Source organism: Rhopalosiphum padi, chromosome 4, assembly GCF_020882245.1.
Source record: "Rhopalosiphum padi isolate XX-2018 chromosome 4, ASM2088224v1, whole genome shotgun sequence".
Lineage (NCBI taxonomy): Eukaryota > Metazoa > Arthropoda > Insecta > Hemiptera > Aphididae > Rhopalosiphum > Rhopalosiphum padi.
Window position 1 is genome coordinate 11,561,847 of NC_083600.1, and position 27,742 is coordinate 11,589,588.

The following is a 27,742-nucleotide window of genomic DNA, read 5'->3' on the forward strand; positions in this document are numbered from 1 at the left end:
AAATGACACCGGGCTCGCGCCGGTGTCCTACACAATAATAGGTATCTGGTGAATATTAAATTATATTATATTAATTATTGGCTATTGTATTGCATTTATTTTATTGTATTGTGTATTTTTTTTTTTTTTTTATTGCCATGTAGTCTGTACTTGTAGTAGTTATAAATGCGTTTCACTTTTGACGTGACCCCAAAAATAGGTTTGACACAGTACGTCAGTCGTCGTCGAGACAATACCACCGTGTGTATATAGTAGCGACCACGGCGCGCGATGATACAAAGCACCGTATTATTACTATTTATAACAATAACAATAATATATAAAGTGTATTAAGCCTGCTCGCGTTTATCCTTTTTTTATCTTATGGTTATTTAGCAATTTTGCGCTCGTTGCGTTCTAGTTCCGATTGGTCAACCGTAGCGATTTCCAGTCCGTGCCGATTGTACTCGCTGGTATACGATAATACGATATAATATATTATATTATATATATATATTATATACCTGCAGCCTGCTGTCGTGTCAAGAATTATCGTTATTAAACGCACGCCATCCGGTCCGTATAACCGATAATCATATTATTATTATTAATAACACACACACACACACACACATATATATATAAATGATATATATATATATATAGTAATTATATACACAATAATAATAATAATAATATATATATGCATACGAATTTGCAACTGTATATACTATCTATATAATATATATTTCTGTGACGTATCACGTATTTATTTCGATTAAGTCGATGGCCGAAGGGGTTGAACGAGTCCATGTTCTACAATATCACTTTTTCAAATCACTGTAAAATTTCGCATCGGTAATTTGATTTAGTTCGTAAGAAATGGTCCGATAATCCTATATTTACTGCGGCAAACCTTCAATCTGACATATATCTTTATATTTATATCTATTATAAGTGTCACTCGAGTGTATCTATACGCCCGACATAATATTATCACGAAGTGCGAGTTATCGTATATTCTATACATATAAAGTATAGTACCAGTATATGCATATATTTGCTTATTTACATGACGTGGTCGGGTTGAACGCCACTATGCTATCATTTATCACCCCCTCGAAGTGTCTGCTCGTTTCGAAAACATTAGTCGCGGATATGAGGGAATTGGCAAATTGTTGTATCAAGAATTGGGCAATACCTCGTCGTCTGAAATATATAATAAAGGTACTACCTACCAGCTATTGTTGTTTCGTAACGTTTTGTTCTCGATTCGACTTGAAAATAAATCGATACTCGAATAATGCATATTTTAATATTATATATATGTATAACTATATATAGTGAAACCTCGAAATAATATTCAGAACACCTATATTTTTATTATTTTGAATTTTGATTTGTTTTTTAAAACTATCAAAACCATTATTATAATTTTTATAACCGTACATTATTGGAAGAAATGCTGTTACAATAAAAGTTATAATCATTTAACTATATGGATTACGTCATCTTTATGTCTTCAGTGCATACTCTTGGTTAGTTTTGGCATTTCATATATTATTTTTTTTTTGAAGACTGACTTTTATTCATAAAATTACTAAATAAGGTAAATCGAATAACTACCGACTATATTATAAGCCATAAAATGGTTTGTTTAACATTCACACGTAGGTACCTATACATATTCTATACGTATATATTTTAATTAGCAGTACACAAATAGTTTTTAAGAAAAATCGATTAAATGGTATTTAAGGGCTTGCTAATGTACGCTTTCTTATTCTACAATGCACATTAAAAATGAATAAATATATATAATGTGTATGATATTTTAATGTCGTTTTTAATGTATTTCCCAATAGCAGCTGTCTTAATTTGTAAATTTTTGCGAATATAGTAAATTTATACTTTTTAACAATATGTATAGCAATACATTTAAAACGATTTCCAGTACTATACAATATTATTATTTCTACTTGTATTTTGATACACAGTGCCATTTCCTTTGGATGAACATGATAAATTTGCATGCTTCATATTAATTTACTGCAGAAATAGTACCTATCAGTGGTTCTATGTATAATACTACATAATAATCATATTAATATGACTTCCCGGGCAGCCGATCGTGCCATATGCGCGATGGCGCAGAAGTCAGTCACATCACACACCATTGGATGGTTTTTTTAAATTGGATTCCAAAAATACGCGGGCGCGTGCTGTCGTTCTTGTTGTCTTTAAGACGTTCTCGTGATATACGATACTTTATGTACTTACATCCCTTCCATTTGGCCAATACCGATTATCGGTATGCGAGTTGTAAACTGTAACCCTATCGGTTAGGTTTCTTCGGCTTCTTTTTCATGTGCGCGTAACGTATATGATGTTTGATGATATATATATATATAATATTAAATTAATATATTGTTATCATAAAAAAAAGTTGTATATAATTTTGTAAAAAAAAGTATCCGCATGTGTAAGGTTCTTTATTTCCTCGCACGACGACGACGGTTTAATTGGTATAAATGTATAGCCCGAAACATCATCGAACCTGCGATATTGATCGTGATGGATTATTTATTATATTACATCACTTGCGGGTGTTTTAAACGATGAACGGCTACAGTTACATTGGTATTAAACTATAGTAATAATAATAATTATAATATTAAATATTAATACGATAATTATTATTTAATGATCCGGTGAAAGTGTTCGTCACCGCCGCGTGATATGATGCCCACGCGCTATAACCGCGATGCCGCGCCAGATTCGCGATCTCCAGTGATTTCGTATTTTATTTTTCTCTCTCCACGCTGATTTATAATAAACATATATAATATTATCATGTTTCGTGCATACTACAACAAAATGTGGCGGGGGGATAGGGGAAATAATGTTTTCATCGGTCACGCTTACGAATTATAATACACATATAATATTATATGAATATGAACACGACGTATGCGAGCGGTTGTCTTGTACACAGTACACACGTTTATACATATGTAGGTATGAGTACTTATAATATGTGATGTGTGTGTGTGTGTGAGTACGTAGCTTTGTTGTTAACATGAGTCAATTTAACTCTATCTCAACGGAGAGAGAGATGGAAAGTCAATGTTCAATGATTGGCTTTTTAACACGACTGTACTAAAAGTCCGTGACAATTTAAAACGAATAAAATTAAAAAAATTATGTTTCATATTGGATTATAATATTATTATATCTTGGTGTCTCTTGATGGCGGCCGTTTTCGTAAATTTTACGTAGGTTTCAATGACATAATAATGCATGAATACTAATGTATTCATGCTTATAATATATTAATATATATTATGTACATGTGTGTAAAACGGCTCTATATGTGTGAGTGACCGAAAACTGATTTAAAAATGTATTTCACAAGATAAATATTCGGAGAGTTTTTACTCATATTATATTATTGTCTGAAGATTAAATATTGTGTTTTGATAGTTGTATCTTGGCGGCACATCTTTGCAAGGTATTGTTTGCCACCACATAACACACGCAGAATTACCGTTTAATTTATGTGCTCGCTTTTATATTGTTCTTAAAAAATATTACCTGAATAATACATGAACTAAATTATAAATGAAAAAAAATTACCGATTAACCAGTAATTATTTTTAAACGAATTTTTTTCATTATCTAATTATATATTATAATGCGTGTGTGTTGACTTGTGTTGTATATATATTATAATATATACAATGCTTTTTAAATTATGCATATTTAATTTGTTGTTAGCGTTTGCCGTTTGGATTATAATCATTTGTATTTAGGTAGTTTTTTTGTTGATACAATCAAAGTGATTCTCATCGTATAGTATTGATATTTTTATATATATATATATATAAATAAAGTTCCCTACATTTTTCAAGAAAATGGTACGTGTCAAAAATACAATGTACAAAAATCATTTTTTTCTAGTAAGTACATTTTCTAACCGTGTAGTAAGTCATCCGAAATATTATACAATATTTAATATCTATGCTACCTATATATTATTCGTTAACTGCTGCTAAATACAATTATAATTTCTTATATAATTTTTAAGATTATAAATGCTATTCATAAAATAAATCATAATATGAATACCTATTTACGTCCAAGGTAAACTAATGTATAATTTTATATCAAATAACATGTAGGTAGATAACGTATTTAATATTGATACATTTAAATATTAAGGAAAATTTAAATAGGTATGCCATCAGTATGATTATTTTGATTTATGTTTGAAGTTTGTTTTTATTTTGGATTGCATAATATTATTGTTTAAAATGTTCAATAATATTAAAATTTTAAGTCATGGTTGTTATTGCATTTTTATATTATTAGTTATGTTGCATGTAATAATTCATTTGGTAATATTAATTCACTGTGCGTAAATAACATATTTGTTAAAACGTTGTTTCATTTTGCAATGTAAAACGTTATACAATGATTTATGTATCAAGTTATGAAGAGAAAGGTGTTAGGATGAGTAAATACATTGCATGTATCCGTATGTAATATATGTATATACTATATAGGCTGTAACTTTAATATAGTAACGGTGTAACTCAAGTTGACATTACTTATGTTAGTATTTTAGATTAATTATGATATTGTTGTGTCCTTTTGTTCTTGTCAAATTGTTTTAAATAGATACTCATTTGAAACGATATATACCCTCGAGCTAAATCTTGAAATATGATACATTTATTGCAATTATAATTATCTAAGTAATAAATGGATAATAGTCTACGCAAGTACCTATATTATACTGTCTATATGAATACTGTACTCTAACGTATATATAGTTGCAGTATAGGTACCTATTTTTTAATTGGACGTTTATTCATTAATTTTTATAGCTATAATAACGCGTATTGTATGAAAAATATAGTATTAAAATATGATTTATATGTTAGAGTCTAGCGGTTAGACGATCGTTTATAACTTTAAGGGATTGTTTAAAGGTTAATTTGTGCAATATATTACTTTTAGTTAAACCATCGCCAAGAAAATATTATACCTACTTGTTGTGTTGCTGTTGTTAAGTGTACACTGTACAACCATAACGTTTATTATACTTTATTATTTTATTTTATTAAACGATGTCGTGCCATTTGTTTAGTTTCAGATGAATTCTCCGAACAACCTGTAAATATGTGGGGCTGTTCGAGTTGCGGAACACGTTGTCTGGTGAACTTGGTCATCATCTTTACCGTTTTGATTAGTTTAGCCGAGGCTTGGCAACAGAATCTACCGCCCAAGAATAGCGTTAGATATGGTGAGTAAAAATATTTCATGTGCTTACTTATATTATATTGATTTCGGTAAACTGTTATTAATGTTCAGTCAGGACAAAGATTATTGTATACCAGTTATGAATAAATAGGTATATATAGGTGATAAACTGATAATATACTGATATCTAATAACAACAATTAATTACAATAACAATATATATATATATGTATGTATAATTTCTATAATTAAATATTTTTTAATTAAAGGAAGGGAAAAAAAAATAAAATTATAATAATAGATTTTTTATTGATAACATTACATAAAAAATAAAACAATTTTTATTTTTTACTGGTACCATATATCGTATTATAATATTTTATGGTATAGTTGATTGGTTTAATCTAAAAATTAAAACATTGTAATACCTCAGGGCAATTTATCTTACTGTTTAATAATTTATACGGGAACTTTAATTCAATGAAGTCTTGGCCTTTAATGTAAATTATCATTGTCCAGAGAAAATAGTTAAACATCATTGCTAATTTGTTGAAATTAAAATCTTAAAATAAGAATAGAATTTCGTAAATGATGAAGTTCTACGAATATTGTAGATCAATAGATGAAAATGGACCAATATAATCAGACGATAAAAATGTATTAAAGAACATATTGATAAGAGAAATTTCTAAACATGATTTCCTTCGGGAAAATGTGGTAAATGTCCTAATATACATATATACATATTTTATATTATTATGTAGTATGTATTAATTATACTATGAAGCCATCCGCGATATTTTAATATTATAAATTATAAAGTAGACAATAACGGTCGGTCTCGTATCTGCAAACACTGTGCAGGCGACTATGCAGTACACCGAAATCGCGTGGCACGCACCGATAATAAGTCGACCGAAACTCGGCCACCACTGTGTTACCCGAGCGCAATAGCGTTGATTATGACACTGCAGTGGAACAAAAAAAGTGAACGGTCAATGTCTGCGTTATTCATAAATAATAATATTATTATTCCCCAAATCCCACAGTGTCTCAATATCTGTAATATCATCTGCGTGCGTTCTTTTTTTTTTCGTTTTCTTTCCTATACATAATATGTGTGCGGTGTGTAAAACGCACGACGGCCATGTATATAATACATTACGCGCGTACATCGCAGCAATACGATATCGCGCGTGCGGTCAGGACGCACTCAAGACGACATCGTCTATTGGGGTTCAGTGGTCACACATAGCGTAGGTAGGATACCGAGGTATAATATTATTATGTATGTACGTGCGTGCGTGCGTCGCGGTCACCAGTTTTTGGGAGGTCTTTTAACGACAGAAAAGTAATAAAAACAAAAAAAAACGAGACGTCCGAACGTGCGCACAGCGGTGACGTATTTTTCCCTCTCGTTGTGTTACATCGGTTATTGTACACAAAATCGTGTATATATATGTACATATATATTATGTACATATACCGTGGTTGTAGTAACCCACGACGCCGACCCCCTCGCCCTATAGCTCTTGACTCTTATGTATTGTTTGTGTACAACGTTTGACACGGAATAAAATATATTTATTACCACCCGGTGATGATATAGATATATATCGTATAGTTCGTGCAATTCGAAGCATCACATTATTTGGTAATACGGTTATTATATACCTGTAAGATATTGTCATTCCTTAGTATAATACATATATATATAATATAATATAAAACACCAACGCCCTACTGCTGTATAGCCGTAAGTACATAGTTGGATATTAGGCGTTTACATTTTGGGATAAATATTTACCTACTGTTCAGTGATAACAAAAAATAACATATTATGCTCGTTCTGTACAAGCATAGTATAATTTATCGCTGTATACGACTTGTTCATATAATACCACACAGTCTAAAGACTTCTTCGAGATGGTTTTTACTTTTTTTTCTCGGTAATTCTGTATCTGAAATTCTGAAGTGCATTTGAATAATAAAACTATTGAAATCGTGTATACGCTTATTTGTAGTTCGCAGAAATCTTGAACTGAGCAATAGTTTATTATTCGTCAAACGTCTATACGGCCCATTTGAGACGAAAAGGGTAAAACATATTTTTTTGTATTTGTTATGACAATTTAATATTATTTATTTAGAATAAATAAGTTCCAATTTGAAATGTCATTGTAGCTACTGACTTTATAGATACACAATATTAATGACTATGGAAGATTACCGCGAAGGTTATCTACATCATGCTGGTTTACAATATCATGTTGGATTATGATTAATGCTATTGACAAAAATATAATATTATATAAATTTACAAACACATTACACAGTGAATCGTTAAATTTTGTTGTTACCAAACTGTCCTTCAAATAACTATGTATAACATAATTATTGCCTTTTTTTACCAATCATTTTATTTTGTTTTAAAATATATTTACTTACCTACGCATATTTTACACCATATCCATTTACACTGTTAAACAATGCAGCCTCTGCACTACATCCTCTCTATTTACGTAATTAAAAAAAAAAAAAATCAATTATCGAATGTTACGGTTTAATTATTATTGCAATATTAAAATATTTTCTATTAAATTAAAGCGTGTACAAACTTTTTTGTGATAAAAAATGATGCTGACAAGACGAATTTGTTGAACATGCCAATTAGTTAAACTAATAACTCGTATTTCGTTTTTTTTTTTTTTTTAAACTGATTTCGATATGTATCATGTATTTGGTTCAGTTTAGGTTAGTAGAATTTATTTAACTACTATATTGCCCTATTATATAATAGCCATGAGGTACTATCATTTTGGTCGTCTGACACAAAACTGGTTAAACGATAAAATATCAAATACAGTCAAAAATTATATCGTCTATTTACAGCGCTGTAAATTATCAGAATATCAATGCTTAAGGCGTTAAAAAATGTCTCGTAAATCGGAACTTTGATATGGTAATTTATTCATGATAAAGTATTTTTTTTTTTTAATATTTGTAAGTTTTAATAAAAAATAATTGGTTTAAGCGGTATATATTTTATATATATATTAGACTAATAACAAAGTATTTTATTGAAACAACTGATTTGAAAAATAGATTAAAATATATATTTAACGAAATTTATATTGTATAGGTGCCTATATGCATTTATAACTTGTAATATTATGTTATATTATATAATATTGTGTTATGGTATAGTTTTTGGTTTCAAAATTAGTAAGAAAAATTAGGTATTTCTAATTTCTTTAAGTCTGTATACGAACACTTATAAATGTGCTACACATATAAAAGTATAAAATATAGTATATATAGGAATAGAGTGCGAGGACGCCATGCCGTTATTCTAAAGATCCTGTTTTATTGCATTGAAATATTGTTTTATGTTAAATTTCTACACCGTTCTTTCATTGTCTTTGGGTATATTCTTCTTTGGGCACATATATGTGTGTATAAAAGAATAATCAATCGATTTTGCCGCAATACCTCATCTTTCGTTTGAAACTCACTGATCTGCACGTACGCAATGCTGCACTATATTACAATGCAATAGCATTTTCTCTCTCTCGTATATAGGTATAAATATATAAGTATAAAACCGGAGTCTTCTTATACTATTTTTGGTAGCTAAGAGACTTGTTCCAAAATAATATGATGAATAAATATGAAGAGAGAGGACACTGGCCGGTTTGTTGTTGGCTTCAATCAATTCTTGTTACGCTGCATTGACCTGAATTTGCCTTTCGTGTGTGCTTAAATTAATATATATAGGCACAAGCACGCGCGCTCAACCTCTGTATGCAGCGTTACCACACGACACGTCGTTCCCGAAAGGTCAACGCGTTTTGAGGATTTTGATCAATCAACGACGACGCGCGACGTTGCGCTCGTCGAGTATTATAGAGCGTATAATGCAATGAATGTATCAATGATAATTGAATAATAATGTAATAAATTGTTCACGCCCGCAAAGACCGCCCGAGCGAAGTGCACGAAGTCCAATGACGATGGTAACAGTGTGCGTATAATATACTCAACATAATTGTGTGTACGCCTATGTATGTATTTAAGTTTATATTATGCATATACTTGTATGAACTAAAGAGTTGCGTTACGCAAAGATAACGTATGATATGATGGAAATTTTCCATTTTTGATTACGACATTTGTAGAATTGCAGCGGAAGTATCTTTACTACAGCGATACAACGCAGTGCGTACAAACGGAGAGTTGCAGCAGTGTGATTAAAATACAAATATCTATATTATATTCTCTCTATTGCCGCTGTCCTTTTCCTGAATATATCTCGTATAATATACAGTTATTTTATTTCAACGTCGTCGCTGTTACCGGTTTGTCCAGTGGGATGTCCCATTGACGGCGGCGGCGGCAAACGAAATAGTAAGATTTGTTTTCAATTTATTCATATAAGTAATGTGCGTGTATATGTATACAACTCGAGATTACAATATTTCCGGAGTTCATAAATTATAAACAAGCGTAAAATTGAATAAGAAAAAAATAAATATCCTACCTCATATGAATCCTAATGAGATCTCCCCTCTTAGTCGTTTTTTGCATGTTGTATAATACGACAATATTATGCTTTTCTCGTATGGACCAAATAATAAATATATATATGTATAATATATATGTATGTATGAGGTAAACAAGTTTTATTATTATTATTATAAATAATATTTTCTTGGTCTCAATCCAAGTGGTCGCACTTTCGAATGGAATTGATCAAGTCACTGAAATCACGCCCCTGTATTTAAATGCATGCGCAATTGTTTTTCTTTTATCATATAGGTATAACTAAAAGCGAAATTTGCCCAAAAGTAATTCGAAAACCGTATTCTTATCGTAATATGATAAAATAATTTTGTTTCTCGTTGGTAAGAAATATCAATATAAAATATAATAATTAATTATTTATTATGATTTATTAATTTATATTTGAATAAAATATATACATTAGCAATAACAAATAACTTAAAATATCAATTACATAAAATGTATTATAATTAAATACAACATATTTTAATTATTTTTTGATAAATGATTAGAGTAAATATTGAATATCGTTAAACCCTGAATTTGATTTTACAATAAAATATACTGATATATCTTATATTTTTTAATTTTAAATATGACACTATATTTTATGAATTTGTGTATTAACACAATCACGTATACATATATAATTATTATGCATATTATAATATTTAAGTTATAAATTACATTATTATAAAGAGTAAGAAAAATGATTTTTATGTCATTCATGCAGTATTATTCTTAAATACTTCTTTAAATGGAGCCGGCCGACTATCTTTGGGAGATGAACTATTAAAGAAACAAAACTTTTCATGAGGTCCTCCGTAATCGTTGGGTAGAATAACAAATGACTTTATTTTTTTTCTTCATTAATTTAACGTTATTTTTGTTACATTTATCTTTAACCGTGATCTTGTGATGGGTTGATGGGTTATTAAAACCTCACCAGAGTCGTCCTGACTGGAAGCTTTCGATCTTGATTACTATCGGCTGTACTGTGATAGTCACGTATAATAAAATATAAAGACGGCGAAAAAACTAATGTTGGCTATGTAGCATATAATAATTTAATTTGATTTTGTTTTTGTAATTTTTAAATTGTATATTTGTATATAATTATATATTAAAACTTCTGTAAGTATTGCTCAGTGTTAAACAATTAATTTTGATTTATGATAAATTATGTTGAAACTGAAAAACAATATAAATTTTAATAACAAAACTGTTGTGTCGAGAAGTGACTCATGTTTATAATCTTAAGTGTTAATAAAAATAATTATATTCAATATACATTATATATATTATGAATACAATTAAAGATAATATAATATGTGTTATCAATTGTATTTGCGACGTAAAAAGTTAAGTAGTATCACAGCAAGCTACTAGTGTATAGGCTTCAATTATTATTTTCATTGCATGTCGTTGGATTAGTTTATTATAATTTATATTAAAACGATTTTGAGTAAAAATGACTAATATAACACTTATTAAATTTTAATACATGGCTTTTAATTTCAATTATTTGACTGAAACCTATAGATCATCATATTGTGTTTGTTGAGTCGAGACCTAACATAACTTGACTTGTGATTGTAATACCTATTATACATAACTGTATATTTTATAGGTACCTACTACCTACTTATTACTTATATTGTAAACTGTTTATTCGTTTAATATAATATAATAACAGTACATATTAATCTATAGTTTAAGACTGTTCATAAATAACCTAAGTATAAAATAATATAATATATTATATCATGAAGTTGTGGAAAATTTCGAAGAAAAATATTTAATAGCTATTGTATAAAATTCATTAATTACAAACAAATTGTATATGAATAAAAAATATTTTCATGTATATAGATATAATAGAAACATTAAAGAACAATTATTATACACATTAGACGTGGTTCTATATAAATTTATGCAGGTGCTCATTAATATGCGTAAAACAATTTGAAAAAAACATTAGTATTATTATAGTATACAATATATATACTCACTGGTATTATTTACTACTGCTATTATATTTTAACATATAATAGTAAAAGTTATTGTAAATAATTATTAAATTTATGTCAAAATACATGTATTAAGGAAATTACTGTATCAGTTAATTTGTATAACCTATATTTAAAGATTTAAAAAAAAAATCATGCACGCGTATAGATTGTATAGATAATCAAAGAATGTGTACAAACTGAAATATATGTTAAAAATACGAGTATGTTTGAAATTCTTAGGCGGCTTTAATTGATATATGTGTGAATGAATACATTGTTATTACTATATTTTCTTGCTTAGAATTACGACTCGATTCTTTAGTTTTTTAATCGGAAATAATAATATTATATGGGTGTGATAAGCTGTTGATTATTCATATTTTTTTTAAACACTTATCCAACTGATACGAGTCCTTGTATTGCCGCTGACTCATTTTATTTAAATAGTTTTTTAAATTATATTTTCCAAAATATATACTAACGTAGAAATGTGATACGTATGTTTCATAATATGTAATATTATGTAGTTACCTATATGGATAAAAAAAATGTGTTCAATGTTATATATTTTAAGAGGTAGGGCAATCGCCTCCAGAGGTTAGGTTTAGACTCAAGTACTGAAGTATAAAAGTCAATGTTTGTAAATTATGATGTTTTCATTTTTACATTGTTATTATTTTGAAAAAATTTTATATACTCTTTGCATGTAATATAAATTCCAGTCTGTTGATCACTTAAGTTCTTTGTATTTAATTTGATAGTATATAAAAAAAACATATATTGTCTCCATAGATGTCATACATTTTTTAGTTATGCATTTGTATAGTTTAGTTTTATCAATGGAATATGACGAATATTAACGAAGTATCTGAAAAAGGAAAGGAAATTTCTTCAGGTTTTCAATTAGGTAATTTTCTTTTTTTCATTTTTTAATAGTATAATAGTATATACTATATAATATTATAAAATAAAAACGTAATTATACTTGCGTTAGAACAAAAAAAGCGAAATAATAATAATAACAATAATAAATAAAATTAGGGAGAATGGTTTTTGTGGCTGCTACCACCACATCGTTTGTTAGATAATAATGAGGCACGATTTAGCCTTGTTCGCAGCACATACTCTGCTGACGTCAAGGTTCATCCAGATATATCGTATGATATTAATAATATACAACACACACCAGAGAGAGAAAGATAATATGACAATTGGAGAGGAGAGTTTTAGATGAAAAACAATAGATTAAAAACATATTATTTAATAACAAAAAACACTACTAATAACGGCCACCTGTGCGTCGGCGGTAGCGGTTCACTACATAGGGGCGAAGAAGGAGTTATACATTATTTTTTTAACGTTCGTGATCGCACACAGGGATTTTATAATTTATTGCCAACGTAAAATTATCGGCGTCGGAAGGTAAATAATATATATGCATAATCGTATACGTGTGCAGTACTCCCAAGGTTTGTTATTGCATAACAATAAATAATAAAACGTTATAATCCAAAGGAGAATTATATATTATATTTCTGAGCAGCGTACGTATAATACGAATGCAAATCACAGTCGACTTTCATAAAATGCCCAAGAATATTTATAGGGAAATTGTCTTTCGTTTACATATGAATGGTATATATACTTAAGAAGAGGTCGTTCAAGTAATGGTAAATCACTCAAGGTTCCATTTCCTTTTCTTTTTTTAATAAACACGAAACTTTTATTGTTTAGTACTTAGATATTATATAAGTATATATATATATATATATATATATATATACATTATGACTGTATAATTGTATTAATATTGAGTTTGTTGATTTGTGTTTCAGGAGCATTCAATTCTGACCAAATATTTCACGGAAACAAGACCGCCACGGACTATTTCAAAATACTCCTTCAAGATCAGACGACTGCACTAATAGGATCTAGGTACATTTTATTTTTATCTTGTTTATTATACAATAGGGTACGTATATGCGCCTAATTAATAAAAACACCATATCGTAGGCGTTACGGTAGATCGATTTTTGAGGGAGGTGCAGGCTAGCCGGTCGATAAGTTCGTAAACGTAAACAAAGAACTAATACGATGACTTAGCGTTAAGACAGGATATATGCTCTATGAACCATTTGTATTTTACGAGTATTTTAATAATACTAGTAGGTGGGTATAGTTTTTGACTGTTTTCTTATTTGGTTTCAATTTTATTAGTAGGTAACATAAGCATTTATACTATATTATCGTTAGAAAGTATAAATAAATATAATACAAATAATATTAAAGTCATTTAGATGTACATATATATATTATTTGGACCTATAGTGTTCTGTGAATTTTCAAAAATTTCGCACGCATCAGAAAGCATGTACAAAACTATGAAAAAACAATTTATGCTCTACTTATACGTATTTTATGCTGATGCGTTGTGCTGCCTTTTGTTCTGGTAGTGCACTTGTCACAGAAATAATTGATTTTTTTAATTCAGTTTTAGATATTTTGAAATTATTTGCTATCTTTGAATCATTTAACTATTATAATTTACATTTAACATGCGTACAATTTTAATTCTACACTTCATTAGTAAATCACTTAAAATATTAAAATATTTTGATACTCAATAGTTTATGGTCAAAAAAGGGTAATCAGGAAATATGATTCATAAAGATTAATGTATTATTTTAGGCGGTGATTTTCTATCCTTCTCTAACCCCCTCATTGCATAGAATTTAAGATGTTTTATTTTCAACATACTGATTAATTGAAGCGCTAAAAATTCAGACATGAAGTTTTAATTTTTCGTCAAGTCTATTTATAAGATCGATTATCACTCATTTATGATTTAATCCTCTTATATATTTAATAATATCATCATAATTCAATTTTTGGATAAAATTATAAAAAATCTGTAAAATTCGATCTCAAGAAGATTACAATAAATTAAAATCTGTTTTTAGAATTATTATGGCTTATTCGTTGGAGCAATTGATACTTACGTTAGAAATAGAACATGTCATTTAAAATCCTATGTTGCACGTGTACTTATTAAACAGTCAGAAAATCATCGCTTTCAATCTTAAGGACCTATTGAATTTTTCATAATATATACTATAGATTATTTAAAGAGGTGAATAAGAAGGAAATGTATTTATTTATCTTACCACTTATAAAATCAATATATCGTGGGATACTTATATTTTGTACACACTGGTAAAAAATACTATAATTTATTGAATTCAAAATCATTATTGAAATTAGTTTTCATTATAAACAGATGTTCATTGCAATGTATAATATTTATTTATAATTATGTTGAATTATGGTTAATATTAGTGATTTTTTTACTGAAAAAGGCGATAATATTATGAAATAATTTAATCCAATAATTATTATAAATATTTGTTGCTGAATAGTTAATATAATTATATATTTTGTATTAAAACGGTTTGGTTTCGAAACTTGAATTTAATTTGATGTTAAAACCGTATAAGATCATATCGTATAATCATTTTAAAATAAATTGGCAAACTTATACTTGAATTATAATTACGATTTTCGTTAATTAATCTAAGGAAATAGTGAAAATAGTTTACAATTAGCTTGTGTAATGTAATTAATACTTATAATTGTGTAATTATTTGAATTAAATACACTTTTAGCAAACGTAATACCAGAAATATGTAATCAATTTAAACTATATAAACGCAAACGTTATAATCAGACCAATTGTTATTTTTAATTATTACGTAAAAATTGTAAAACCAAATCGGTGTGACCGTGTGACTATTCAATGATCATTGATCAATAATGTAATAATTTGTATCAATAAATTGCACTCTGCTGTGATTTAATTTATATATTTTTCCTTGTCACGTAGCCTTTCGCTTACAATATAATGGCGTGCTGGAATTAATTGAAAGTTTTTTAATTTCAGAAATGTACTTTACAACATCAGTTTGGACACCATGAAGGAAAATCACGTGAGTGAATTAATTTTTGTTGTATTTTATTCTCACCGTAAAATACGGTACAACGTATGTATTTTTATTATGCAGTTACTAAATAACGTCAAGACTTGTATTTAAACAATAGTTCGGTCAGACTAATATATCAAACCGTTGGCCCCAGTGGAGTATATATTATATGCATATACAATAATAATAATATGTACATTGGTAATCTAGTGAAGTTCGACGCATTTTGGAATTGTTTTTCCGGTCTGTTGCTTCGAGTTCTTTGTACTCTTGCCTGGTCTGGTCACCTCGAACGAAACGGTGTATAGGTATATAATATGCGGTTAAGACGATATTTTCCTTAAGCTCTCTCCCTCCATTCGTACATATTATATGTATATATGTAAACCAGCGTAGTGTATATAGACACTGTTTTTTCTTTTTCAATCCTAAATGTATTTTGTGTTGACGACAATAACGGATTTGGTCGCTCAGTTGACTCGAATCGTCATGTTATAGTGACCTGCCGGAAACATCGTTTTACTAACTACGTAGTAGGTACATAAATACCGAATCATCATCTGAATAATAATACAGCAAATATATGTCATCTGAATAATATAAATAAATGGTACCTCTTCGATATACAAGTGTGTACACGTTGCTTACGTAGGTAGGTATATACAACTTATATAAATTGCACACATTATAAATGTATACGTAAAGTAGTACCTATGGGCGTTTATTTAATTTTTTGCTATAATAGCTGATATACGGTAATTCTTAAAACCAGTTGTATATCAATTTTACAACCTTATTACGTATACATATATAATATGTAAAAGGATTCGATAAGTTTGTTTTTAAAATCTAGAAATAACAGGTTTCTAATGATTCAATATTTAGATTTCGAAAAATTATAATATTGTACTGATGGTACTTTATGAGCAATACTCGGAGAGCCAAAGGTTACGTTATTGTAATTATTATAATATTTATAATCAATATAAATTTAATTTAAACGCTACTTAATTTTTTTCAATTTTTTTTTTTCAATAAAACATTTTGCCCTAACACATTTTCTATGGGTGATATATTTATTCATTTCGGTTTGATTATATCAAGGCTAAAGCCCTTCAGAAAACCAAATTGATTATTGCGATCATCCTTATTTCATATTGATTATAATTTTTGAATCATGCTCTGATCAAACTGCCTATAAATCTTATAAATCAACTAACAGAAAGAAAAAAATATTTTACAGCTGCAATGCGCTTATTTCTAGTCTGACGAGTTAAACTATTAAAGGATAAGAAAAATAATATATTATATTACGAGATATGTCTTACGAGTATGTATTTGCTTTCTTTGTTCTTTTTTAAAGAAATTCCAATCCTTTTTATTGTTCTGTGTTCATCCATAACTATAGAAGTCTCACATTTATAATAATCTTTCTCAAATATACTAACTTTATACTCGAGTAATCCATTTATTTATTTTTGTGATAAAAACAGTTTTATTTCATTATAGTAAACGAATGATAAAATACAGCACATGTAGAAAATAATTGAACATTCAAAAATATTATATTGAAAATAAAATCTAAAGGTATAAAATATTTTATGTTTAAATTATCTTGATTAAAAAAATAAAATAATCATAGAGGTTTGTTTCAACAACTATATTTTACTTTTCATATCTTCTTTGATAATTATACTTACGTTCATCTTACACATAATATTTAAACGTTCAAATTTCAACATAATTTGTTCAACGAATTGGTTTAAGAACAACTTTTTCTTATTTATTATGTATAAAATATTACATTATATAATTTTAAAATTATTTTAATTTACTCTGATTACTAATTGACTTTATTCTTTTTACAAATTATTATATTGTATATACTTATATAATATGATTTTTTTGTACCATTGATACCGTCGGAAACAATCTTATACACATATAGGTATTACATTATCATAAAAAAATTTATAATTTTTACTCTCTTGTATTCACATTTTTTCTATTGTTATGGCCCAAAAATGCATAATTAATAAATACCTGCGCAAGTAATAGTCTAATCAATAACAATGAAAAACAGCGGTATTGGTGAAAGAGTAGGGCACGTGTGGGCCTTCTTTTGTTTGGGTTCACCAGCATGTTAGCGTGTTCTGGTTATTTCGCAAAATCTCTTGAACAATATAAAAATTGTTATTATCTAGGTGTTGTATGCGTGTTTCGGAGAAACACTACATTGTCCTTCTAATTAATCGCTCGACAAAGAAAGATGAAGGGAGAGGAAAGAAAGAATAAGAGTGGGAGATATGGTATTATAGGTATCACTGGACCATTTAAAATATCCTTGTTAAATATCAATTAGGCCTTAGGGTCATGTTGGGTGGTATTGTGTGGTTGTGTCCGAAAATCCGCTGGGAGGCTTAAACACTTTTGATGAACAAACTATTGGCAATAGTTTCGCTAAAATGAACAGAAGAGTTATTTTTAAAATTGCAAGTGTATACTGTATACATTATCATATACGCATATTTTAGTATGATCTTAGTGGAAAATGTTATTATAATTTAATAATAATACTTTTTATGGATAGAATTTCCGGTCGACTCTGATGTCATTGTTTTGAAATGAGAGTGAAGTAAATTATCGGATATTTTTACCTTATACAATTTTCATTAAAAAAATAAACTGTTGGATGACTATATGATAAAAAAAATAAAAAAGATTAAACTTGTGACAGATATCGTGGGTAGACCGGTAGTATTTTGAATGTGACAACACATTTTATGATTGATGTGCTCTGTTAGTAAATTACGAATTAATCGTCTACTGCGTAGAATGTATATACATAGTATAAGTATAAGCCTAATGTGTAGGCATGGCTAATGTTTCGGGGACAAGTCGCTTTCTAATAAATTAGAATTTCAATTGCACAATTGCTCGGTTAGAACATTTCCGCAACACTTTTCATTTATATCGGTATATTATGATTAGTACTTTGCACAGTAGATTGGAGTAAAATCTCTGTATGAAATATGAAGAGCAAAAAAAAAACATTTAAGTTGATAGTTTAAATTGCACTGAAAACTAACTATAACGTTAAAAGTGTTTTGTATTTCAATAAGTCACGTGTTTAATTAAAAGTTAACTTTTTATTTATGTATTATAAATAAAACATTGTGAATAATTTTATAAACTTGGTATTTATATTCTTTCTATGCGGATAAGACTCGATAGAATTGATAAACTGTCAAATTTTGAAGAATATACTGATACATGTGTACGCATTTATCATAACTTTAAAATTGTTAGAAGAATTTTAAGTTGATGCTATTTATAGTTTCTTCAGGTGTATTTTTTTAGTTAGAGAAAAATTTAACTGTTTTACTCTTCTACCGTATAAATTCAACTTATGAAAAACCTTTTTACAACGTATTTTTGTGAAAACCTAAGACCTTAAAGTAATATTATTGTGTAACTTAAAGGTTTGTTGTTTGTTTTTAATTCTTTTCATACATATTCGTAAGATAGTTAAACCCAATGTAAATTAAAGAAGTAAACAAAAAAGCAAAAGGGTTTATATGAACTTTTATGGCTTAATTCATCAAGTCAGGTCTACTTTATTCTATGGCTACAATAGAGTTTTGATAATGAGTAATGATTTATGGTCATAAATAAAATCATCCCCTTCAATAATTTTAGCACATAATAATTTTGCATTTTATTAATCATATAACTCATTAGTTTCAATCTACCTTATTTTTGAAATTAGTTTACGTATACCTGATTATATTAATTAATTATAATATAATAAACATTAACGCGATATGTATAGGTTTACTAATAGTATATAATATAACCACGGTAAAACCACTACGGAATGAGAATAATGTTTTCAATTGGCGTGTACTCCGTAGTTTTAAAATCGTTTTCGATACTATAATATCGTTTTCAATTTTCACCGCGTATATTGGTATATTCACAGAATATAACCTTCATTTTAAATATAGTATACGCATATATTTTGTTTTCGAATCAGGTTTGCCGTTTATAGAACGCATTGTAGACTTTATGACTCATTGGCGTTAAAAAATTTGTGGGGAGCATGGAGAAGCTGAAGCTCCCGATAAAACCCACTCTGATTTTTTGGGTAAATTTGTAATCATAATATTGTTAACTTTTTTTTTATTAAACTTATACAAGTAATTTTAAAAATAACTATTATGCTTGTTATAAGCAAACATAAAAAATATTTAGTTAGTGACTCAGTTCCAACTTAAAAAAATAAACTATATACTTAAAATAAAAATACCAATATAGTAGATAATGTATGTTTCAATATCTAGTAGACACTCGATAGTCATTCTACTCCGTACGTATTAGTGTATTTATATTTTGTGTTTAGTACTTAACATTTTTATCCTAATCTAATAATTTAAATGGTCTTTATCTTGTGGTTAGATATTATATTACAAACATGATTATAGTTGTATTTAAAAGAACTATAAACGAAAAATATCCGAGAACAGTTTTGTCCTTTAAAAGTTACGACATCACGACAATCAGACGTATATTATTTTCTGATAGGCACTAAAGTAAAATAACGTTAATTGTGAGATTATACCGAAGATAATAAATAGATATAGTTTATCAATAATTTATACAATGTCGTACTATCGTAGTCATTTTTGTGAAAGATAAAAATAATATTATAATATATTAGACATGCTCCTGGGTGGTTTTGCTTTCTAGCATGGAATATTTTTTGATTGATCAAAAATTCTCTCAATATCCATTATTTTATTATCTACGGTCATTAAAAATATGTATAGTTCTTTACTATACAATATTTATCATCAACATTATTGATACAATTTAGTTTTACTCACAGATATATAAAAATATCATAAATACAATTCTGTGGGGGAGTACACTGTATATAGTATTAATAATATCCATATATATGTTTATAATATTCAAATTGGTTTCATCATGCCTTATGTGTTATTTATATAAATCATAAATTAATAGTGTTATAGCTGAGTGTCAGTGTCGCCCTAAATTACAGTCTTAGTAGTTACATATATTTTGCCCGATATACCTACTTCACGAAACTCGTCTGAATTAGTTGAATACGTTATTGTTTTGAATATTGTAATACACATATTAGGAAATCATCTGTTAAATGTTATTCCGTATGCTCACCATGTATCTGCGCCGTGTTTAATTTTGTCCTATTATTTTTAACCCTAGTCTAACGGGTTGGGTTATATATATACATTATATATATATATATATATATGTACACAGAACAAAACGCGCGCACACAATATAATGTGAAAAAAGGGGTGTGCGCGCATGTTGTATACCGAAAGCGTCGTCCGACGGACGGCCGACTATAAAGTTAGAATTCAGTATATATGTATATTATGCGTACACGCACACGCGTTATAATAATACCCGTTACCCTATTTTTTCTGTCCCAATCGACAACAAAAATAAAACCAGCCGAGAACGCGCGCCGGTCCACGGCCATGTCTCGTTTCAATATGTCTTTTAGAATTAAATTATTTTATTATTAATATTTATTTTGACGGTACAGTGGGTTCGAATCACGCACTCAATACCCGTGCGTTGTCACAATTTTCCTTCACATTATCGTTCTAATGTTGAATACATTACGCATATATATATATATATATTAAAGGTTATAAATGACTAATAACTATAACTACAGCGTATATAGTATTGTTAGGTATATTGTATATAGTGGTGTTTTATTTTTCTCGTGGTACGTTTTTATATTATTATTTTTTGTTCTCGTGGAATCGAATTTCCGTTTCCGACACGCCAGCGGTGTTTGGTTTCACGTTGTTAATTAATTACCTAGTTAATAAAACACGTGTAACACGTACCCGAATTATCTATTGTTATTATGATCATTATTATTGTATACAGTTTTACAATTGTACCCGCTACATTACTCCATACGTGCTTTTCAGTTAGATTACGAAAACGTATGTACGATAATATCATGTGTGCACGCAATACGCATGGTCTCAATTTGTTAATGAAATGCGAAATGAAACGCGAGTTTTATGTTATCAAATATTATTGTTTTTATTGTAATTCGTAATATATTGTACGTTAATGAACTGTTTAGATATAAAAATTAAACCTTTTAATCTTAACCATTAATGAAACTGGCTGGTTTACCGGTTTACGTTGTAGCTCCTATCTTAAGTTGTATGTAGTTAATTTATATATATATTATAATGTAGACAGATAAAATATGTGTAAGACCACCATCGTTGCAAAGTCTCTACAATAATACTTTGTTATTATGTATGTTTCCCTTAGAAATTGTAATTACAAGATAGGTTTGAGATTAAGTAATCGACCTAAAAAAAAAAAATTAAATGTGCTTCCGCGTAATTGTTTTCACGGACGTCGTTCTAGTTCACACCAAATAATACACCAAAAAATATATAATATTTTTAGTTGTGAAAATAAAATGAATTTATCGTGCTTGTTTTGAATTATGAATTTGTTTATTTATTTTTTAGAAATACTACTGGAATTCCTCAGAAGCTAATTACGAAATGTGTCAGTTGAAGGGAAAATCGGAGGTAGAATAATTATTTTTTCTATTTGATTAATTAATATTATCATTATTATTATTGAACAACTCGGTCTAACCCAACAGTTTTTTTTACATCCTCTGTATCTCGTTTTAGGACGATTGTCAAAATTATATAAGAGTTGCGTACAAGAAGAACGACGAGGAGCTGTTCGTCTGCGGCACCAACGCTTTTCATCCGATGTGCAAAATATTCAATTTGACCGTAAGTCATAATTCATTTATACAATATATTATATATTTATATTTACGTACTAATATATACGTATATAACGCAACATGTGCATTATACAGCTAATAATAACTGATTTTTTTTGGACGCAGGACGGCACCAAAGGTGTGGAAGAAATGGATGGACGGGGTAGATGTCCTTACGACCCGTTACACAACAGCACCTCTATATACACCGGCGACCAATTGTACTCTGGAACCGTGGCTGATTTTTCCGGAAGTGACCCACTCATATACAAAGAACCGATGCGAACTGAACGACTAGACTTTAAGCAACTAAATGGTAGGCATACAACCAGTCACACGATCGATACGATATATATTCACGTAAAACAGTTATATAACTATGATATATTTGATAATTTGTACAGATCCGAATTTCGTGAGTTCGTTGGAATACAAGGATTACATATTTTTCTTCTTCAGAGAAATCGCCGTTGAGTACATAAACTGCGGAAAAGTAAATAATATATACGGATTGCCGGCCATGACGGCTAGTGCTAATATACTATAACAATGAAATAAACAATTTACAGGCTATTTATTCGCGAGTGGCTCGAGTTTGCAAACACGATAAAGGTGGTCCACATTCGTACAGGGATCGATGGACGTCATTCCTGAAAGCTCGGCTCAACTGTTCTATTCCGGGCGAATATCCGTTTTATTTTGACGAGATCCGTATGTATACTTATTATTGTGTTCAAATATAATTCATATATTGGTGGTTAATCATTGATCGCAAATAATATATTAATTTTTTCGACGTGTTTTCGTATATACAGAGGATACCAGCGATATATTGAACACGGCTTTGACTGGTATTGTCGACCCGATTGTCTACGGTGTGTTTAACACGCCCGTGAACGCTATCAGCGGCTCGGCTGTGTGTATGTTCAACATTAGCGACGTCATCGAGACTTTCATGGGATCGTTCAAGGACCAGGAGGCTATGGACTCCAATTGGTTGCCCGTGAAAAAGGTATGGCTTGTATATACTAGCTAAAATCGCTGCATCATATACGTATAATGATAATAATAATTCGTAGTTGATTCGTTCTCTTCTCTTATGAGAACCTATTATACTATTATTCCGACTATTGGCGAAAATTAAGGGGAGGGAATATGTTAGACCTTACACCTACCTATTTTGTCACGTTTATAGTGATCTGTCTTTTTCAATAATTTATAGACTGTTTGCTTCTACGAATATATGATTACAATTTACAAGTTTATGTGCTATCGTGTGTTCGTATACAATATATTAATTATTCAAATTTTTAACATTCTTATAGATCCCCGAACCCCGTCCCGGAACGTGCGTAGAAGATAGTCGGACGCTGCCTGATGTAACAGTGAATTTTATCAAAAGCCATTCGCTGATGGATGGTGCAGTACCGTCGTTGTTTTCTAAACCGATTTTCACTCGGATATCGCTCCAATCCAGGTTGACCAGCATCGCGGTGGATAATCAGATTTCTGGTCTGAAAGGACAGTACTACGACATCCTGTTTATGGGCACAGGTAATATAACGCTGATAAACAATATTTCACAGTATATATTATATTATACATATATAATACTAAGAATGTATTATATATAGTATTAAAATAAAATGTATAATTAATTTATACAATATGACTTCGTAATACACCGTAACCTATACAAATTTAACCATTATGTATGTTTGTAGACGATGGGCGATTGGTCAAAGGCGCATTGCATACAAACAACGGTTTGCCCGAGTTCGTGAACATCGAAGAAGTAAATCTCACCTCTAACAACACGAAATCGTTTCCGGTCCGGACGTTAAACATCATCAAGTCCGTCGATGGCAAACCGGGACGGATAGTGATCACGTTCGACCAACACATCATCTCCGTGCCGTTGGACCGGTGCTATCTGAAGACAACTTGCCAGTAAGCATACAATAATAATAATTATTTTACAACTTTACAAAATTGATTAAGCGAAAGAGGTTTTAACGATTCTATTGTCCACAGAGAATGTATCGATCTACAAGATCCATACTGCGCGTGGGATGGGTCGCATTGTGTTAACCATTTGGAGATCAAGAGTTCGTCTAAACAGCATTTCGTCCAGTCCATCGGCTCGTCTCAGAATAATGTTTGCCCGAAAGGTATGTATTATAATGTCCTAATTAAAAAAAATATGTATAAGTATATAGATTTTATGTGTGATTATTATACCATTTCCATTATTTTTATCGTTTTGCAGTGCCTTTCGATGACAAGATCGGACATTCTTCGTCATTAGACGGTAAGTGTCTAGGCCTTGCCCGTTAAAAATTTAACCTCAAATTATGCTTATAATAATATCAAACTTTCTACACAAAAGCATATTATTTTATACAAGATTATCGTTAATTCTTCTTTTCTTACATATATTATACAGATAACAATATAGACTCGAACGTGCCGAGGTGTCCGTCGTGTGCTCCCTGTTACACCGAGAACGTAATCAACAGCGAGAGTGAGTGTCATCGTCTAACTATTAATTAACATGATTATTATAATTCTATGCAATAATATTAATAATTATAATCGAATCGTTGACTATTTTTATATTATTATTATATCAATATTATTCTTTTATCCCGTTGTGTACACAGGTGTTAGCGACAAGACGTCCGAGATACCAGTAATTTCGTTGGGCGACGTCATCGGACTACTCATGATGATGTGCGTGCTGGCCACACTACTCGTCGGGTTCGCAGCCGGTTTCGTGTGCTCGCGGTACTTTCGGCACGCTGCCGATCCGTTTTCGTCAATGGCCGTTCACGCCCATCACCAGCTTAACCGACTGGCCGATATGAACGGCGCGGCTGAGATCGGCACCGCTCCGTTCCTGCCGTGCCCTAACAACAAGGCGCCGCTCAACCTGCTAGTGAACGTGACCAAGTGCAAGAACGACACGCTCGAGAAGAACTTGGACTCGGCGGTCGAGAACAAGACCCTGCAAAAGGTCAAGAAAACGTACATATGATGAGCGCGTGTGTACGAAGGACGGCCACAACCGCCGCTTCCGGTTCCGTTTCGCCCGTGGACCGGATTTGGCCGGCCTAATGGAGAAATACAGTGACTGATTTCTACGACTTGTGCGCAGCTTTGTGTGCGTGTGCGTACAGCGTACCTATATAATATTATGTTATTATTATAATTACTATTATTATTATCATTATTGGTACGGCGGTTGGTGGACGGCAAGACAAGGCGAATAAAAGATCTCAAACTTAATCAAAACGACAGTTTAAATAATATAATATATATATTATGTATAATTGTGTTTATATATTACTGTGTATGCTTATGGAGCGGCAGTTCGCATAGACTCTTTCGCCGAGTAAGTCAACCGACGTTCATTAAATACCTTTACGAATGTTGTCAGTACGACCATCTAACGCGATATGACACATTCCTTACAATTATATGAGCTTATTATTGACAATTATTATTTTTATTATTATTATTATTATTATTGATATAGTGTATGTTATATTATATATGGTACGATATACTTCGGATACGTTATACTCCGCGATATGTTTTTGTCGCGATTTATTGTTATGAAGACTTAAATATATAGGCACACACGCAGATATATAATGTATTGAATTAATGTTATAATATAATTTTTATTGTTATTATTATTATGATAACTATTACAATTATTTTCGAGTGACTCGAACAAATTTTACGCGAAGATTAATAATTCGCGTTGACGCCAGCAAACATGGTGATTTGCCAGTGGATTTAGGATTTTGAAGAGGACCAAATTTTTTCAAGGACTTGTAAATTATATTATCTACTATACATATATAAGTAATTCAATGTAAATAATATTTTGTGTATTGGCGTGAATTATTATTATTTAGTTTTATTATTTTTGTGAATGGACACGAATAATATTATTATAAAATATCCTGGAATAGTATCATTAATTTTAATAATGAGAATTTACTCTTCTCAATCACGATCATAACAACCATTGATGTGTAAATAAAAAAACGAAAAATGTTAATTAATAATAATTATAGATATACAGTATTATTATTTTCATAAGAATCTAAATTTTGTTTGTGACAACTATGTACAAGAACAATCCATCGATTAAAGATTTCTTATGTGCAATACACACTTGAACGCACGCCTTATTTTGATCTCTAAACGTAATATTCTTTAAAATTTAAGTGCCTTTTGTAATCGATGTTTTTATCTTGAATAAGATATCAATTGTATATTTTTACTACATTAAAATATGTTGTGCATAATATGTATTAATATTAATGAATTTCCAATATTGTATATAGGCCTAAAACGATATTTTACATGTTTAGAATAATAATATTATTGGTTACCACTGTTTATATTTACTTATAAAAATATATATATTTTATATATTATATTCTGATAATAATTTATATTATTATTTTTTAAACAACTAGGCTATTTTTTATTTATTATTGTCTATTTTTTTACATCTCTTATTATTATGCTTAATATGTTAAATAAATTTTGTATGGACCAGTGCATTTTGTGCACTAAGAAAATGTATAGAATTATTATTGTTGAAATATAGTGCCTTATAAACAGTTAACACTGTTAATATTTAATATTTTATTATTTTATTGTAATTGAAAATTGTTTCTAAATTCTTATACTATTGTACTACAATATTAGGCAAATTTAAAATATCTCATCTCATACGACATACTTACTTATACTATGAAATTATACGTAGGTAGGTATAAAATAATTTTACGTTTTTTTCTTATTTAAACATTTAATCTATTAACAAAAATAAATGTTATGTGTTGTTTCTATCTTAAAAGTAAATAACATAGTAAATTTTCGTTTAGCTTTGTGAGTTCCAATATTAAAACGAGTTTATTAACTATTTAACTTGAAGGTAACATTTTCTAGGTTTATTGAAGATGTTTTTTCGATATTTTAATTTTTAGTTATCAGAAACTCAGAAATAAGAACATTAAATATTATTATTTATTACTAAACCTATTGTCTATGTATACAATGTATCAGTAGTTCTGGGATGAATTTAG

At 29.4% G+C, this 27,742-nt stretch overlaps 1 protein-coding gene across 2 annotated transcripts in view; it reads left to right on the plus strand.

The window, feature by feature from the left end:
• Positions 1-27,295, plus strand: part of LOC132929340 (semaphorin-1A-like) — a 63,099-nt gene extending 35,804 nt beyond the window's left edge. For both annotated transcript variants that reach the window (XM_060994633.1, XM_060994632.1), the window contains 15 exons: positions 5,132-5,287; positions 13,655-13,754; positions 15,757-15,802; positions 22,360-22,422; positions 22,531-22,638; positions 22,758-22,947; positions 23,036-23,124; positions 23,201-23,342; positions 23,447-23,643; positions 23,957-24,185; positions 24,356-24,581; positions 24,666-24,802; positions 24,901-24,942; positions 25,078-25,155; positions 25,295-27,295. In XM_060994633.1, the coding sequence (XP_060850616.1) occupies positions 5,164-5,287; positions 13,655-13,754; positions 15,757-15,802; positions 22,360-22,422; positions 22,531-22,638; positions 22,758-22,947; positions 23,036-23,124; positions 23,201-23,342; positions 23,447-23,643; positions 23,957-24,185; positions 24,356-24,581; positions 24,666-24,802; positions 24,901-24,942; positions 25,078-25,155; positions 25,295-25,668 (2,145 nt within the window). In that variant the 5' untranslated portion in view covers positions 5,132-5,163 and the 3' untranslated portion in view covers positions 25,669-27,295. The remainder of the gene's footprint in view (positions 1-5,131; positions 5,288-13,654; positions 13,755-15,756; positions 15,803-22,359; positions 22,423-22,530; positions 22,639-22,757; positions 22,948-23,035; positions 23,125-23,200; positions 23,343-23,446; positions 23,644-23,956; positions 24,186-24,355; positions 24,582-24,665; positions 24,803-24,900; positions 24,943-25,077; positions 25,156-25,294) is intronic.
• The last annotated feature ends 447 nt before the right edge of the window (positions 27,296-27,742 follow it).